General features: G+C 41.0%; 1 protein-coding gene across 4 annotated transcripts in view; it reads right to left on the reverse strand.

The window, feature by feature from the left end:
* The window catches only part of TNKS (tankyrase), a 120,132-nt gene that overhangs the window by 46,925 nt on the left and 53,510 nt on the right, over positions 1-19,697 (reverse strand). For all 4 annotated transcript variants that reach the window (XM_066996344.1, XM_066996343.1, XM_066996342.1 and 1 more), the window contains 2 exons: positions 13,598-13,634; positions 12,671-12,746 (listed from right to left, as the gene is read on the reverse strand). In XM_066996344.1, the coding sequence (XP_066852445.1) occupies positions 12,671-12,746; positions 13,598-13,634 (113 nt within the window). The remainder of the gene's footprint in view (positions 1-12,670; positions 12,747-13,597; positions 13,635-19,697) is intronic.

Genomic DNA, 19,697 nt, shown 5'->3' on the forward strand with positions numbered 1-19,697 from the left:
CACCAGCCACACGGCATGTAAGCTTCAGCCATCCAACTTGTCAAATTGTGCAACTTCCCTGGTCATTTTATAGTGGTACCATGTTCTTCAACTTCATGATTGACAGTTAAGCCCTAAAGGACGTACTTATAGATGCTGCTCCAGGAAAACAAGTTATGTCAGCCTGCTAACTATAGATAAGCTAGCTACAATAAGTTTAAACTCTGGAGATAAATAAGCACAAAAATGAAGAACTTAAACTACTTTTATGTTTTAAAAAAAAAAGGATTAAGGAAGACATTTCTCACTCAGCTGTGTTTCCAGTGGTAATTTAACTGCTTCATCTTCAGAACACAAACAGTAATACTAGACTGTTGAACAGATTTAATATAGTAAAATTCAGAATACCATTATGTTGAAAATTTTACATGACCACACGAAAATGAACTGAATGGCTCATCAGTTCAGAATCTACAAGTCACATAGTATCTTAATTTAGAACTCACTCTTTCTGGCATATCATTTTCTCTTTGAAAAACAGTGATCCATCGTTTTGAGCCGACAGAAGAAGAACAAAGAAAGACGTCCACAACTAAAGAGATTATTTTCTGAAACAATACCTTCAGAAATGTATTCAGGTATGTACCACTTGGGCTGTGGTACAAAGCCCAGAGGAGGACAGGTATTATGAATGGCATGCCTTTTAGAATGCGTATCAGCTACAAAGCATTGCTTTGTGGATCACAGATTCAGAAAACATTCCTCTACAAACTCTGGAATGTTATTTTCAAATTAGTGTTGGACACTTCCAGGCTGCATAAATATTGATAAAGTAGATTAAGAAATAACAACACACAACAAGAGTGAAACAGAAATATTTTTTATTAATCTCTAGTGAGTATTTAAATATGTTCCTATTTAAATACGTTCCTTCTCAGAGGGCTGTAACCTCCAAACTACTGATTCCTAAATGTTTCTGTAGTAGATCTGACCTTTGAGGGACAATACAACAAGTTTCTGTCCATATCTCTGAACTTCGTGGCTGTGTGACAAGACTAGGAATTAGTTCTATGCAGTACCATGGAGGCACTGTTGTACTGCAGGTTTGGAAAAGTATTGACAAGTAAGGGGCATATTTAAGAGCTTTTTCAATCACAGATTCCTGGGGTTGAGAAGAACTGAAAAGATGAGAAGCGTCATATTGCACAGGGGTAAACACAAGAAATAATGAGTTTCTCTGCCTCTTAGAGGTCAACGGAAGGAAGAAATGGATGTTTTCACTTCACTGGTAAGGAACTCCAGCTAGCATTGAAACAGCACCACCAAAGAGAAGGTTGGAAGTTGAGGCAAGCAAGGTATTACTTCAGAGAAAAAGAACCAAAGTCAAACCTCAAAGAGCATAATTACCTACAAGAAAGATACCAGGACTAAATGAGAGGCCAGAAGAAAATGAGATAGCATGAGACACAAGGCAGCAATCATGTTCAGAATGAACTTAAAAGCTTACACAGATCCACAAGAAAAAGTAGACATAAAGACATGGATCTCAGCTTCCCAAAGTTTAATTAAGAGTCTTCCCTAACACCTCCATACTAAGTTGGTGCCACTACTTTCAGAGTGAGCATTCAAAGATCTGACCTAAAAGCAGAGACCAAGCGGGTAAAGGTAAAGGGCTGGGAAAAACACTTAAATCTTTGCATGGGATCTACCACCCCGACCTCTGATCATCTGATTTCACAAACAGCAGGTCCCATAAAAGGTGCACTAGTGATCCTTATGATGTCATCATAAATAAGAATTAAAAAGCAAAAGCCCACAGCTCCTGAAACTGTCCTGTATTTCCATGTATCTGAACCTACCATGCATTTGCTAAACCAGGATGTGTCCGAAAAGCTGAGCAACATTCTTCATAAACCCGCAGTATTCTCAGAAAACTGTTCCTTAGGTGAATCTGTTCCATTTCTATGTGCAAATGAAGGTTTAGCTGGGAACGGAACTGCATTACGAAAAAGAAATTCAGAAGCATCTACAGTGAATCAGCATTTGCAGTTTTCCCAGATTCAGAAGCTCAGAATATATCTCTGGCAGCACCCAGTGACAAAAAACAGCAAAACATGCAGAGAGGATTTTGAAACGGATTATCACAGAAGTAGAGGAGCATACATTTTTTTTCTTCTGTGGTAGATGCTGGTAACTGAGGGAATAGTGGCTTGCTGAGCTACAGAAGGATGAAACAACAGTAAAGAACCACTCTCTTCTCCTAAAGGAACACTGCTAATGATATTTAACGCTGAAGAGAGATGTAAACTCCAAAAGGTATGGCAGAATTCTACATGGGAATTACTTACAGTATCATTGTATCCAGGATGGCCATTTTTGTTGCTTCTTTTCATCATACAGAATCTGTTAGAAATGTAAGTCAAAAAGGGACAACTCTGAGGTGATGTGCTGAGGCATGACTGGCTATTGCCAAGGTAGAGATAAAAAGAAACTGCCCCTGCACTGTTACTCACTGGAGTCTTTAGAGGTTATTCAAACATCTAGTACTCGAAGGAGCAGCTAGGGAACAAACTCATCCGGGTTGGTGGACCAAACACACGGGCATGAAGAATTCTGTCATGTCAACAGCTGGAACTTTCTTGTAAATCACACCCTGGAAGATGTGATTTAAATTTAGTGCACAGGGAAGAAGAGGTGCTATTACTACTGGCCTGCGTTACAGGGCAAGGACAGCCGAGTTTCTGTGGAGTTTTTGAAAGTCCCTTAGTGCCAGTCAGTACAGTTCACAGCCTCAGTCTTCTGCTGGTTTTACTTGGGTGGGCAGCCAAGCTCCACCACAACCGCTCTCTCACTTCACCCCCTCAACGAGAAAGGGGGAGAAAATATGATGAAAAGGGCTCAAGGGGTGAGATAAGGATGGGGAGATCATCGTGACGGGCAAAACAGACTCAGAGTAGGGAGATTAGAGAAATTTATTGCCTATTACTAACAAACTAGAGAAGTGAGAAACAAAGGAAAGAAGCCAAAAACACCTTTCCCCCATCCACCCTCTTCCACCTTGCGATTATAAACATTTCAGCCTTAAGTTTAGAATATTTTCCATATTAATAAGAAAGAAAAAACTCTCCGAATGTTATCTTGACTGCTCTCTCTGCTAACATGACATTCAAGCCAGCACTTTGCTCATTTTTATTGAATGTGGGGTGAGAACAAGCTCTGTTAAGAACAATACTTGCAAGTTAATTGCATTTCACTTCCAATTCTCAGAGTTTAAAAAAAACCTCACATTTTGGAATCAAATTAAAATAAGAAGTCTAAAATAATTCACAAAATTAGATACAAAAAATGTTCTTTTTTTGCATTAGTGATTATTCACAAGTTTTAGAGTTTAATGCATTTATAATCCAGTCAAGTAGATTTCATTTTTCCTTTGCAGAACTAATACAGCCTTCCAAAATACAGGAAAAAGAGAATATCTTGTACTTCCTAATACGCTTTGAAATTGAGAAGTTATGGCTATTAGAAATAGAATATTCTAAAGAATTCCATCTGTAAGAAGTATCTTTTATAAGTAGAAGTGTATTACATTAATTAGGGGAGACTAACCAAATAACCTCAATTTTCTTGTCCATCACTGACACATTCACCATAAATTACAATGCCTTATTTTGGCATATTTCTTCCCTTTCATTGTTCATCTCCTACCTGCTTCATCAACTTACAAAACCATTTCTAAAACCATTGTGTAAATACAACTCTCCTTGCACATACGTGTTTGAAGTTCTTTTCATTTAGCATGAAACCCACCACTCTAAATCCACGTAACCTGTGAAGTCAGTGATGGGGTTATATTAGCAACTAATAATTGATGTGCTGAGAAAAAACAGTGAGGCAGCCAGAGCAGGCAACACAAGGGCTTTGGGTAACTTCAGTTACTGCCATATAGACCAGGCCAGTGTCACACATAAATACACAACAGAGATGAAATGTTTGGAGGTTATCAGTGATTGTTTTACCAAGATGGCTGTTTCACTCAGACGGCTAGGAGAGCCATCTGAGTAAATGCAACCACTGAGCTGGCACCAGTTAACAAACAGGAGCTGGGTCAAAAACCTGCAAGAGAAGTTGCTGTGTAACACTGACTATAACGTACTTACATTCAACTCACCTACAGGGGAAAGGATTGATAAAAATAATGGAGCATGACCACACTAACCTTCAGAAAGGGAAGCTATGAAAAATTAGGAAGTTTGGTAAATATAAACTAAAAGCCGTGACCAAGAGAATTAAGTCTTTACAAAGAGCAACAAGACTACTAACAGAGACCATGCTAGAACCAGTGCTAATGCACCTTCTGTTGGGAAGTGCTTGACAAAGTGAAAGAAGCCAGTGTGATTAAACAGCAACTCAAAAGCGATTACTAGAATTAAGAAGGCATTATTCAAAAAGCTGAATTCAGAAGCTAAAGAAAAATCAGAAGGATCACGAAATCCAGCAGATTATAGGTAAAAATACAATTAGGCAGGCAAAGATGATTTGAGCAACAACTAGTGAAAGGAATTCAAACTATCGTTAGTTTGAATTCGTCTTTGAAAAAATACTTCTTCCAACCCACCAGAAGCACAAAAAGCTCCAGACAGTCCGGTGGGGGCAAGATGATACTAGGGTAAGAAATGAGAGATCCTACAGGCAAGTTATTGTGGAGGAACTAAAGGAACTCTGCATGGCATGCATCTTAGAAGAAACATAGGTAATTGTCACACCAGAGCCCTGGTGAGTAAGCAAGTGAGTATTTGGGAGCACGGTGAAGCTTGGAAAAGGATTTCTCTGAAACTGAATTAAGCATAAAAGAGGTAACAATACCCATGATGAAAAAAAAAATCAACAAATTGCTAGGATGGGATTGCATTCACCCAAGAGAGCACTGAAGAATTAAATGGGTGAATTACTAGTGGTACGCAACCTTCACTTAAGATTGTCTTGGTACATAAAGTTGCAAAAATGATTCCAGTCATTAAAAGATTTTTTGGGGGAACTACAGCCTGTAACATTGGCACCTGTACCACAAAAAATATAGTAACAGCTAGAATTAGTGGACAGATGGATAGACATGATAAAAGAGTCAACACAAATACTGTTAATGGAAGTTCCACCTGACAAACCTCTCTGGAGTTTTCTGAAGTGGTCAGTAAGCATCTGCATGCAGATAAACAAAGTGATACGTTTATCACTTAGTGAAAGCCTACGTGGGCACTCAACAGGTTTTTAACACAATCCTCACTGATGGTTTTAAGGTAGATGGTGACAGCTCCTGGGACAGGTGCCTGGTAATGTGCAGAGATGGGAAACGAGGATAAAAGTAAGTAGTAAGTCTGACAACAGAGGAAGACAACATATTCTAATACCTGGTTTGAAAGAGAAGAACAATGAGAAAGCAGAATCATTTACTTCTCAGTAACTCTCAAGATCACAATGCAAGGACTTTTGAGGGAATTGACACCAAGAATAGAAATGGCACCTACAGCATTTACTACAGTCATCCACATACAGAAATCAAATGCATACAGTCCACAGACCGAACCTCCAAATTTCAACTCAAACATTAACTTCAGCAAGCTCTTGGAAGGGAAGGACTCAACTCTCAAAATCATAATAGAAGAAACATGATTGCTATTCAATTTCTGGATGCTTGTGAGCAGACAGAGCCAAATCCAGATTGAAGCATTTAGTTAAGGTACATAAAATATTAAACGGCTCTTTCCAAATCTGCCAATCTAACTTGTTTTCTCTAAACAGTAGGTGAATAATAGCATAAAGCAAGAAGCTGTCCCTTGTGGGAAGCTAATCATCAAGGGGAAATAGTTCAGGAATAAAAAAGAGCACACCTAATAAATTTGGAGGTTTCCTGAAAAGCACATTGATTAAGACCTAACAAATGAAATTTCCTGGTTTACAGAGACCAATACAGGGAAAATGACTACAGCGTAAGCATTCTCCTTCCAGTTTTCAAGTGCAGAAGTTCTCTTCCTGGACATGATGGACTATCCTTTTAATAATATCTGAAGAACACAGGAAGGGATACTTACTGAAATATTTAAAATAACTAAGAAAATATTTAAGATCTTGTAACAGAAACTTAGAGCAGACAGATCAATTTTACATTTTATGCAGAAGGTATCATCTTAGGCTAAGCAGGGTATTAAGTAGCACCAGGGATAGAAATGAAGCCAAGTCATTTATACTTTTACAAATTTAGGGGAGGGATTCTTGTGCTATCCACTTTCACCATACTTGACTGACTAAGTAAGCTGGGATCACACATAAAAGAGGGTATAGGAGCACGTCAGTATTTCTGACATACATGGCATTTTTCTTCAACCCCCCAGCTCCTAGAGACAACTTCATTACAAGAGAATCTCAACTGCTGTTAAAGTTTCTCGGCTTAATAACTACAAAGTAAAAGCATGTGAAAACATAGATTGACTGACTCAGAATTGGAAAGCAAACCACTGCAGATTTTTTCCTGAAAATGGTTGAGGACAGGAAGAACTCTGAAACATGGGTTGGCAAATCCACTTACCAACAGCAGATTGGAGACTCCCTGGTAAGAGGAGATGTAACTCACCCAGTTTTCATATAATTCATTTTCTGTTTTTTAATCAGCCCTTTGTTTACATGCTGATCAAGCTGACTGTACATACAGAGCAGGAAGCAGAGGAGGCAAGAGAAGGAACCTGTTACTCCATCCAACAGAAAGTTAGCCCTTATTAGAGAGGTCCCACAGCAGGATCTGAGGGAGCATTGTACTCAATCCTCTCCACTAAATGCACACACACAAGGTCTTGAGCAGGGGTTGCTTCAGACCAAGGCTGCTGGTGCACAGCTCTGCATTGCAGACTTTCTTACAGTTGGATTTCTTACATGTTACCCTTTATCCATAAACATGGACAAGGCAGCGCACACAAAACCTGAAATCCTTTATGACATGATGGAATGGGCTAAAGCCTCAAACATACGCAAAAGGTGTTTTCTATGCATCAAAAGCATTCATGCAAAGGCCTGCTACTGGTGTTCTGGACCATACATTCTGGACCTACACCTGGGCTGGAAAGGCAGAGTAAAAAAAAAAAAAAAAAAGTACTGGATAGGCATAATAGTAAGTACTGAGACACTACTATTGGGAGCTGTAAGGACTGAAAACCAAATGAAGAGTGAAAAGGGCACTAGGAGCCAGAAGAATATACTGAAACAAGTAGGGCCACATACACTTTAAAAACAATTTTTATTAAAAAAATGCAGATGTTTTTTCCCCATGGGATTACTGACTCATCAGCAGTGCAGGATGGGTGAAGAATAGCAGCGTGTTGTTCACAGGCTCCCTTACTCACTCATAGAAATTTCTAAGATTCTAGTTTCAAAGGAATTGGGCAGAGAGAGAAGCTGCAGGAAGAAAAACAATGTAGGTGGGGGGGAATTACATTCTGTGCTGCTTTTTGGTAATGATTTCTGCCTCATGCCCAACAAGTTTGTGAGACAAGCTGTTCACATGTAACACCATGGTAGTCTCTTTTTTTCAAGTGGTTCATACAGAATGTAAACACGAGAAGTAGCTGCAGAGATCAATGCAAATAATACTTTTAAAATATGAAGGATATATCCTATTTTACAGGAAAATAGCCTTAGTGACTGACACACAAGTATTTTAGTAGCAGTGTGACCTCAGTATGCATAATAGAGAACAGGAGCAGGGCATTATATTCCAGCAAAAATCCAACTTAAAATAAATAAATCTATCCTTCCACTACTAATAGCTACCATGTCAGCTGGATACAGTTCATGCTGGAAAGCTGTTAAGAAATGATGTGAGAAGTCTGCATTGTAGAGAAAATTTCTAATCTGAATTGCTAAAACCAGTGTGCCTTTACTAGCTCAGACAGTTCTGTATTAAAAAAAAAAAAAAGGATGCAATATCAATTTCCTCATGAGACATCTTTCAAGTGTTCACAACAGCTTCCCAAAGGAAATGAGCAGGCTGAGAGATAGGTTTAAAATGAAATGTATCGTGGTTGTTACGTTGAGTTAAGCTTTCTCTTGGCACTACCTATGAGTTCAGGTATGCTGCGACTGTTGTAACATATAAGAAATACTGCTTGCATGGCAAAAAAAAACATTGCTTCAGCTTCCAGTAGCAGATAGGAACCTGTTGTTTTAAAATATTCAATATTTAACATTTCTGGAAAATTCACCACAAGGTTGGATCAATGGGCAGAGGCCAATGGGATGAGGTTTAACATGGCTAAGTGCCAGGGCCTGAACTTTGGCCACAACAAACCCATGCAGCGCTACAGGCTTGGGGCAGAGTGGCTGGAAGACTGTGAAGAGGAACAGGACCTGGGAGCATTGATTGATGCTCACCTGAACATGAGCCAGCAGTGTGCCCAGGTGGCCAAGAAGGCCAACGGCATCCTGGCTTGTGTCAGGAATAGTGCAGCCAGCAGGAGCAGGGAGGTGATCGTCCCCCTGTGCTCTGCTCTGGTGAGGCCGCACCTCGAGCGCTGTGTTCAGCTTTGGGCCCCTCACTACAAGAAGCACATCGAGGCCCTGAAGAGTGCCCAGAGAAGGGCTACGAAGCTGGTGAAGGGCCTGGAATACAAGTCCTGTGAGGAGCGGCTGAGGGAGCTGGGATTGCTTGGTCTGGAGAAGAGGAGGCTCAGGGGAGACCTTATTGCTCTCTACAGCTTCCTGAAAGGAAGGTGTGGGGAGCTGGGGGTCAGCCTCTTCTCATAGATAACTAGTGATAGGACTAGAGGGAATGGCCTCAAGTTGTGCCAGGGGAGATTCAGGTTGGGAATTAGGAGACATTTCTTCTCAGAAAGAGCAGTCAGGCATTGGAAGGGGTTGCCCAGGGAGGTGGTGGAGTCACCGTCCCTGGGAGTATTCAAGGAAAGGTTGGACGTGGTGCTTAGGGACATGGTTTAGTGGGTGTCAGTGGTGGTAGGGTGATGGTTGGACCAGATGATCTTGGAGGTATTTTCCATTAAGTTCAATACTGCGGTTTGTCTTCTACAAATCTTTATATCTATATACCACACAAACAAAGTTTGGCAGAGCTCAGAGGAGGGACATAGAAAAATTTCAGACCCATCAGGAATATGCATGTGCTTATGAGAATTTTGTCTAAACAAGTTCCATTTTGACAGAGCAAATACTTTGCAAAACATTCTAAATAGAAGTGATGTAAAATACAAATTTTACGTTAAACATAACACCACATCCTAACATTTTTTTCCTCACTCTCCTCTTGAAAAACTCAAAACAAGACTAAATGGTGTTAAAATAACTATTGTAATTTAGCTCAAGCATTGTTTTTTAAAAAGCAAACAAATTGGACTGGTTGAAAGAAAACAAACATTTCTTTTGACATTTCACCCTTGCATAACACTTCCGTTTGCATACACTGCACTGTATAGCTCAAAAAAGGGCAGCATTATTTGTGCCCTCATTCAACATGTACACAAGCCAATACTTACTCAAAATCAGTTTCCTAGCTCAATTAAATAATTGCTTCTCTGAGATATTATTGGTCACTTTTCTTGGCCATCCAATCAAAACAAAACTCCATAAATTACATAGATCCTTGATATGCAGTAATGTTTTAGTTGACACATAAAAATTGTTCTGTTTTGCACACACTCCTCCTTCATTTTTCACTCCAGAAAATAATTGCAAGAGTAGCAACAGAGTGAATTCTCTCTTCAGACAACAGATGAAGAGCTTCAGTAATGTGAACATCTCCACAGTAATCATGTAATCTATCCAAACTTTCTCTTGGAGGGGAAGAAGAAACATTGGATTCCGCTCCTAATTCAGTATTGACCTCCATGCTAAATTAACAGATGGATCAATGGCTATCAGCACCAGCTGTAACTGTTTTAGCAGCATGGACTCCTGTCCACCAGGAATCACTCTGCCTATCAATACATTTCAAAAAGGCTGCAAGAAGCACACACAATGCAGTAAGTCTTTGTTACTTTTAACCCAAGCTGGTTTCAGACCAGCAAGCTACAGTCCTGGTTTTCCACTCCTTTCATCTGTTCTATGAAGCACGCTATCCCAGCAGATGTGGTGTTTAGGAAATTCAGGAACTCCAGATGTTAGCATGCATGAGTCATTTTAAAAATTCCACAGAAGAGATCCTCAGGAAAAAAAATAGGTAAAATGCATACAGCAATAAAGTAAACAATACCACGACCAACAATATACTGACTGTTCTGCTATTTTGTCAGGAGTTCTAGCACAATGGGTGTTAGATGACAACTTCTAGAAATTCAAGCCGTCAAGTATGAAAAATGCTGCTACGTTCTGTTATGCAGAAAAAAAATCACTACTGGGACTCAATTTTCTCACCTACAAAACTAAAGTGATCCCTTAGCAAAATAGTGTTGGATGTCTCAGAAATGTGCAAGCCTGAGGAATGCAAAAGCAAAAGAAACAAACAGGAGTTTCTGCGTATGTCTACACTGCAGAGTAAACATGATGCAGAGATGCTCAGATCACTTCATGGAGGCTGCACTTCCTCACCCTGACACTGTGCTAAGTCTGTGGTAAGTCTGAGATTTGAAAATCAAAGGATCTGCAAAAAATAACTAAGAAAAACAATCATATTTGGAATGGAGGGCTCTGTGTCTCAGAAAGAATCACGTTACGTGAGTTCAAAAAATAACAATATTGAAACACATCAAGGAATACAAAAAACAGCTTCCAAAATGGACATATTCTCAGCAAGTGCATATCAGGGTCAATTGGAGGCAGCTACATCAGCAGACCTTCACTGACAAGAATGTCGAGCTGTAGGCTGAAAAGGGCCCTGCTTCTTAGGACATGGCCAAACATCACTTATTGATGGGAAGTACAGAATTTTCTTTCCTCTGTGTTTCTGTGCAGTCTTTGCTGGTTTTGCCACCCCCCCTCCCCACCCCCCTTTCTTTTCCCTTTAATTAAATTATCCTTACCTCAACCTATGAGATTTTTTTTCTTCTTCTTCTTCCCAGCATACTTTCTTCTCCCCCTCTTCTTTTGAGGAGGGGGAGAAAGAAAGTGGTTGTGATGGAGTTTGGCTACCCAGTTGGGTAAAATCACCAGCACAACCAAACACACAAATTATTGAAGTGCCTACATTGATTAACTTCAACAGCAGTATGCTTGCTGAGCTTTGGGCATAAATTTTGAAACTGATTCGGAGGCCACAATAATACATAAATAATTTCTCCTAGCTTAATAAGAGTTTTAAGGCCTTTTGTTTTCTTTTTAGAGTGAATTATTCTTGATGACATATCTGCAAGGCCTGCTTCCTCTCCCTATCAACAGAAATCACAACTCTGCCTTTGGCCTTAGATCAGAAATTATAGGGGCTCAATTACACAGTAATGCATTGCTGTATACCACAGTGCTTAATTATTCTAGCACAGTGCACTATTAATAACCAAATGTATTCTCATTTGAACAGAAAAATTCTTTTAAAAAGAAAAAGGAAGCCAAGAATTATAGGCAATATGTTTAACCTTAAAATACTGAAAATATTCCATCAGCTCCAACACAGATACACTAAATAAAGCCCTTCTTCATTTGATTGTCCCCCACATGATAAAATTAATTGCTTTAAAAACCTGGAAGATTCAGAAACTTTTGATCAGCCATAAATATAAACAAGTTAAAAACTGACTAGGTTTTCTTCCACATACTAGCTATTACAGGTATCACATTTGATAAAACATTTCATATTAAAAGTCAGACTATTTTCACAAATACATCCTTACATTCTGCAACATGTCTTTTAATGGAAAGGCAGCATCAACTGGTTTCAGTTCCACTCATCAGTGGCACTGTGCTATTCCAGCTCCAAAATGGGCAGAGGTTTATACTATGCTCCAACACCCTTCACAGAAAATAAAAAGCTATACAGGAAAACACTGCCATTTCTCTCCACGAGTGAGATGTATTGTTATGCGTGAGAGACCTTTTTAACAGACATCGATTAGGAACATTCTGGCACACTTAGAAATAAATAAGTAAATAAATAAATAAAAACGTCTGTAAGTTTACCAGTCTAGACAGTCCGGCATATTGATGTCTCAAACATCATAAATCATAGGATCTACTTCATACTGCATGTGTTCTTCCCTCCTCCAGTTTCAGCCTAATCCTTAATTTAACTCGTTTAAATGTCCCTGACAGAGAAAGTCAAAACAATAATGTAAAATTTAAGAAAATGCAGAAGGTGTTAATCATATCAACACACTGCCAGTCTGTGTGCCAGCACATTAGGTGCTAAGCTGAACAAGAATCGCCTCACCCAGACAATATTCAAATACAAATAGCTTCCCTCTTTTAGTTATTTTATTCATCTGCAACCGTAGATTTTGGTTTTGTTACAAAAGATCCTATGGTTTCACTTTATGTGTAAGCTGGGGTCTGACATTTAAAAGAAAAGACACACTTAAAATCCATGTCTGCTGTCTGTTGGTTTGTCACAGCTGCCACTGTCTAGTACAACTGCATTTAATTTCATGGTGAAAAGACATCACTTAGGGTTCACCCACCTACACAGTCTGGGTTTATACATCTGTGTTTCCCAATACGGTTAAATTGGTGTTTCTCAAAAAACGGAAATAAAAACCAGGTATTAACTTACCTTGCGCCCATCACTTGCATGGCAGTTCACATTTAAAGGTGTCAATAAAGCCATTAGTTTTTCTTCATTACCACTCCTGTAAATGGAGAGGAGGGAATTAAGAAAAGGGGGAAAAAGACAGTGTTCTGCAAAATATTTGCTAAAGAGCTGGACATCAAAGTATCATATACTGAAATCTGTACTCTTCCAGGGAGAATGTCAAATGGATTTTCTGAACATTTCAAGACCAAGCGTAATTACAGGAAATAGTATTGTAATAGATGATACAAAAAAAACCCCTCTTATTTTATTTCCTTAATCTCATCCTGTATTTCCTACATCTAATTTTACAGATCCTCTGAAAGCCATTTGCTGAACTGCTTGTTCTGAATTAAATACATTTTCATTGTATGCGACCCATAACATTCCAAATAACTATAAACCAATATCCCGATTTTTTTAGAAGGGTAAACAGCCTATAAATATGGTCTTGTGCTGTCAGAAGGAAGCCTGAAAGCATCTTTGGAATATAAGACTGAACTTTACACCTTTTGTATAGGCTTCCATATGTTCTGTTCTGGTAAAGCATCTTTTCAAAATATATCCTAAGGTAGCAGTAAAAAAACAGAAGAAAAGATAATGGCTAATTTTATTTAATTTGCCCCTAAAAAGAACAGTCACAAAATGATAAAGAGTATTTAAACAGCTTACAGCAAAAACTCAGTATTAACCTTATAACCACCATGGGGGGGGGGGGGGATTTCAATTACATAAACGGGCTTTTCCATTTGTAGCAGACTATAAAGTCCAAAGAGATTTCTGCTAATGAGGTGGCTTATTTGAATCATTCCATGGGAAAGCAATGACAAAACATCGCTGTTTCAAAGATCTCTTTTCCTTTCCTGCTTCTACCCCCAAAATATACTCTATATTGTAAGCAGCACTCACCTAGCAGCTTCCAGGAGTTCGTCCTTCTTGTATTCACCTAAATGATTGCAAAATATCATGCTGTTAGCATTTGGCGGAAGACAGATTAAGAAATGCAGTAGGAAGCAAATACAGAATTAAAACAGAGGAGAGGAGAAAAAAAGCCCACACCCCGCTGGGTGATGGAGCTGTGACGTTAGCCAGCTTGTGGAGGCAGCATCACCAGTACCTTGGAGACGGGCAGCAAACTGACGCATCTTCTTGTCCAATCCTCAAATGGAAAGGCTTTCTTCGGACAACCAATGACTGCAAAATCTTACGTCCAGGAACACAGTCCCGCTGATAACAGTGTGTCAGCTGAAGACAATGTCCCCACCCCCTGCCCTATTCAGTATGTCACATTATACTTGGGAAGCATAATAAATTCTGAGACAAAAGCAAGGCAGTGCGGCTTTTTAAAAGGTACAAATTACCCATCTCCGAACCTCCTATTCGAATGGTAATATTCAACTTCACCAAGTTCTTCAGAAGAGCAACGATTATTCAGAAAAATCACAAACATCATATCAGCTGCCACTTTCCAAGAAAATATGCGTTTGAAATAAAAGGCACAGACAAAAGAGGATGAACTCTCCAAGAGATTGCTACGTGACTCTGAGACGAGAGAGAACCACGAGCAATACTAAAGCAACATTTGCATGTGAAATTTTGAGTTACAACAGACAGCTCAGGTAGGTTGTTGCTCCCACAACAAAAATTAAACAAATATCTTAAAAAGATTTCTTAAACATAAATAGCTTAAAAAGAGCATGTGGAAATAAACCTGTGGAAATAATACAGTATTCTACCAAGCTGAAATATGATGGCACGCAAAAAAAATTTAAATTTAAGAATTTAAATTTGGAATTTAGAAAAACAGCTACTTAAAAAGTAGCTTCACAAAATCATAGAGCAGAGGCTATCCTAGTAGCCAAAACATGGAGGGCTTGAAAAATATACCATATTAACACCTGCCAGAGAATTAAAGCTGCTAATCACATTGCTATAAGAACAACAGGAAGATAAGGCTGTCCCCTGTAAGAAAGACCAAAAAAACCCCTTTGTGTTATCTCTTATGTGTATTTGTAATAAGAATCCAGTGTTACATGCGTTACAGGCAGGGAAGGCAGTCAGGCCATGGGAGACCCCACACCAGACTCCAGGTAAACAGGAAAGCCCCGCAGATAAAATATGCCTCAATCAAGAAGCTTTGTAGGTTGCAGGAGGAGGGTCAGAGTCTTCCTTCATCGGGACTCCCCCCATCACAGCTCCAGTTATCAACAGGAAGAGAAAACCCACAACAAAACCAGCCCTCCTCAGGGCCTCAAGGACCCCTGTTTCGTTCAGCATCCTGCCTTCACCCAAGGGTAAGGAAAAATGGTGCGTACACCCAGTGACGCACCTCCCATCCCCTCTGCCTGGCTGCCCCTGAGGAATTCTCAGACAAAGGCAGTATCTGCATCCAACAATACCGATGAATTATAAAATTTAATTGCTTTCTGAAACAAATTCAGCGTTGGGAATTCACGACAACACGCAGCACGGAGTTCCACCACGCCATGCTTCTTGTGTGAGGACTCTCTTAATCGAGCGGTTACATATCGCTGAACCCCAACAATGGAGCACATCACTTGAACACGAAGGTGAAAAACTGGAACTGGCACTGCAAATGCAGGCCGTGATGATTAGGTTAGCTTTTGGAGGAATTTGTATGTATTTCTTAGTGAAAACTGGATGATGAAAGAGGTAAAATTACACAAAAAGGTGTTAGTCTTAGTGCTTCTCTCCAGCTTCCTCAGGGGGGTTCCTGCCCACCACAGGTAACTGCCTGTTCGAGCCCCCAAGTGTGTTCCTCTTCTTTATTTTAATGAAGATAAAATACTGGGCACAGTTGTGAGTGTTTCGAATCAATGCTGAATGAAAAGCTCTGGCCAGCATGTGACTAAGGGAAAAAAAAAAGACGTTTTATTACTACTGCATTACTTGTGCAACAATCTTAAACAGCTGGATTTCCTGCAGGAGTGTTATTGGCCTATATTATATCAACACTTCAGGGACCTAATCGGATTAAAAGACCTGTTTACAGATTCTGGTTTGGCAGTGCATTTAGCAGTTCTAACCAGGCTTTTGAATGCTACTGTATTAGACAAGTATAATACCATTTTTCCTTCCTGCTCAATAAGGTGTTACACAAAAGCCCTTTCCTCAAAGACCCTGCTTGTTGAAAGCATTACTGACCGAAAGAAATGGAAGGCTGTGGTTCTTGGCTTCAAACTGTCCCATTGCATGCCTAAGTACATCAGTCACTTTTACTTAGAGGTAGAAAAAAGTATTTACAGATACTACTGAAATTCATACAAACTAATGTTGAAACCCATCACAGCTCTCCTACATTGTGATACGGATTAGGAAAACATCATCTTGTAATTGGCTAACTTTGTAACTCTCTAAGAGCTGTCAACATTTTGCAAAGCAATACCTAAAATTATACAGGCACTCGTACCTCCGCTTGTACCACCAATTTGATAAAAAAGGCCAAGTATCCTCCGCAGGGCTCTGCTCTTCTGAAGCTCCTGGCTAGGAACTGGATGAAGGGGAAGCCCCTGGCCACTTTGCAAACACTTGGTGGGATGCCACCAAGCAGAGAGAAGGCTGGTTAATGGCATTTGGGAGAAGTGGGTGGCTCTGCCTGCAAAACCAGCTTCTCCTGGCACAGGCTGTGCTCCCACCAGAGGGCTCTGCCAACACGGCTAAAGTCACAGTGATGAAGCCTATCAAAGGCCATCCTGCAGCATTTGGCCACAGCCACCTAATAAAACATTCATTTTCAAAGCATTTGAAAACAAACCATGCATGGTTATGGCTTAGATGAATTTCAAATTCGGAGCTGAAGTACAAGAATACAGACTATCATCCTCAAGCAGTACTTCTGCTCAAAGAATGTCAAACTGCTTGACTTGAACCAAAGTAATAACATCACTTACTGAGCTCCTTTGTGCAGGTTAGGATTTGTAGATTTGTAAAAGGGCATCTTCAGAACAAAGCGCAGGTAATAGCCTGAACTCCTCTTCCAAATCTCTTAGTAATTGCTAACTTGATTGAGAGAGTAATTGAGAGAAAAACATCCCTGCAATCACAGTGTTAATATAGGATTTTTGGCAGCAGTATTTGGGATGGCACAAATATTGTCTGCCAGAGGTGTGAAAGTTAATGTTGTTTAGACCCTGCCATAGAAGACCAAAACCACAGTTCAACAAATACAATGCAAACAATTCTCACCTATTTGCTATCTGTCCCTTCCACGGCAGCACAAATCAGCGTTTCCTTTATGTGTTTCATGGTAAGCCCAAAGGACAGGCTGCCAAGCAAGTACTCCATAAGCCATGCTGTGCAGGCGAGATGTTACCCGGCCTGCCTTCCCTCTCAATACGGGAGAAGCCAGAAAGGCTGTGGCTTTTCAGCCTGGCAGCCCACAAGAAGAGCACCGGTCCTGTTCACCTCCTCTCGCTGGGTAGCCCACAGATGGTCGGTCTGTCAGTCTCTGAAGGGGCGTAAAATGGGGAGCAGACAGAGCTGCTCATCATCTTCACAGGATCACAGAATGGCTGAGGTTGGAAGGTGAAGATCATCTAGTCCAACCCCCCTGCCGAGCAGGATCACCACATTGCTCAGGATGGCATCCAGGTGGCTTTTGAATATCTCCAGAGAAGGAGACTCCACAACCTCTCTGGGCAACAATCTTGTCAGGCAAAAGCTGGTAAATATTCACTGTCTGGCGTTCACAGCACCCGATCAAGCTCATTACTTACAGCTTGCTCAGCGTCCTTTAAACCTTTAAGTCTTCAGCTTGCTCCTAGCTCCAGATCAAACCACTGCTCTGTTGATGCCGGAACCAGGAGGCCACCGCTGGTAACCACAGCCAATTAGTTGTGGTGGTTTTACTCTGCTGGGCAGCTGAGCTCCACAACAACTGCTCTCTCACTCCTCCCACAGGATGCCGTCCTTCCCCAACTGAGCCGGCGGGGGCTGCCCACAGGCAGCAGCTCTTCAAGAACTGCTCCCACACGGCTCCGTACCACGGGGTCCATCCATCCCCCAGGAGCAAACTGCTCCAATGTGGGTTCCCCATGGGCGGCAGCTCCCAACAGATCACCTGCCCCTGCATGGGCTCCTCTCCACAGGCTACAGGTCTGGCCTGAAGTCTGCTCCACCGTGGTACACCATGGGCTGCAGGGCGACAGCCTGCTCCAACAGGGGCATCTCCACAGGCCGCAGGGGAACTGCTGCTCCGGCACCTGGAGTACCTCCTGCTGCACTCACCTTGGGGGCTGCAGGGCTGGCTCCCACCCCTCTCTCTCTCAGCTGCTGTTGCACAGCAGGTTTTTTCCCCTTTCTTTAATACACTCTCACAGGACAATGTTGCTCGCTGGCTCAGCCCTGGCCAGTAGCAGATCCCTTTGGAGCAGTCTGAAACTGGCCCTTATCTAACATGGGGCAGCTTCTGGACTCTTCTCACAGAGGCCACCCCTACAGCCCCCTACTACCAAAACCTTGCCACATTAACCCAATACATCAGTTTTTCATAATGCAGCTACCACCATGCAGCTAACTAGCTCTCTGTTCCCTCCTGAGGGACAAAACAGTTATCTACAAGACCTCCAATTAACTGCTGCAAGCTACAGTGACCACTGCTCCACATGGCAGGCACTCATCAGGGGCTGTTTCTACTCAGTGGGTAAGCAGATCGGCAGCTGGAAGCTCAGCTGGGATCTCAGTGGAAGACAGGAGACAGCACGCTGATCAGCAGCCACTATGAACCCAATGGGAGCAGCTGAAAGTAACTGCAGGAAGATGGAAGAGTGCAGCACTGGGCTGGAGACATAAACACACATATACAAGAACATTGTTTTCAGGAGAATAAAAGACAGGCGTGTATCAACAGTGACAGGCTGAAAGCTTTATGGGCTCCTTAGATATTTCCTCAGGTATTTCTTTTGTGTTTTTCGGCTTAATGTTAGCAGTTGCAGCCAGGAAAGCACAAGCAGCCTTTGCAGCTAGACTCCATGAGCTCTCCTCTACTACCAACCTGCTCATCCTGCTTCCCATCTGAGAGATCACATCTTCCTACTTAACCATGTGGCAACTGGTGCCACATGATCACGTGCTGTCATTACCGCTGGGTCACACTGACAATCTCAATACAGCATGAACAACTTCAATGCTGAAGAGTTGCAAGGAATAATCTACTTCCAGCTTTAATCCACTAGAAACCTTTACATTTTAAACTTACCAGATGAGTCCGAAATACCACAGTCATATATGCACATTTGAGAAAGGCAAATCCCAAATTCTGGAAAAGACTAACATAACAAATCAGTCCTGAAGCAGACTAGAGACTCTGCTTTAACTGTCTGCCAGAAGTGCTGCAATTTCACCTGATTACTGCAAACTGAAAAAGCTATCCGAATGGCATGAACTGACAGTGCTTTTTACAATGCATCTACACTAAGGAACGAGGTAAGTGAGCTCTCTCTGTTCCTCCCCTCCAACACGTCAGCTAACACAGAAACCAACTGGAGCTGAAACAACCTGGACAAAGCAGTTTTTCCTTTATCATGCTACTGTGTGTTTTCCACAGTGAGGACAACTCCCTAAAAATTAATGTCACACATTAAATAAAGCCATCGTTATCCAACATTACACCAAAAAAACAGTGAGAAATTGATGAAAATATTTTTAATCAAACTGAAAAACTAGATAGGATAAACAATTTGCATGCAATATAGAATCACAATTGCACACAAATCCCCAGTGTATTGATAAACAGTGAAAACACTAGCTAATGGCACCCTGCCTTTGAGATCTGTGACAAAAGGACCTAGGACAGATGAATGTGCAACTGGCCATAGCCTGGATAAAGATGATTTGTGAATACTACAGAATCACAGAATGGTTGAGATTGGAAGGAACTTTTGGAGGTCTTCTGGTCAACCTCTGTTACCTCTCACTTGTTTAGGGTTAACGTCTGTATTGTGTTTCCTTAGCTAGGTTTTGGTAGAAGGGGGCTGCAGGGGTGGCTTCT

This window comes from Anser cygnoides, chromosome 4 (genome assembly GCF_040182565.1).
Source record: "Anser cygnoides isolate HZ-2024a breed goose chromosome 4, Taihu_goose_T2T_genome, whole genome shotgun sequence".
Taxonomy (NCBI): Eukaryota; Metazoa; Chordata; class Aves; order Anseriformes; family Anatidae; genus Anser; species Anser cygnoides.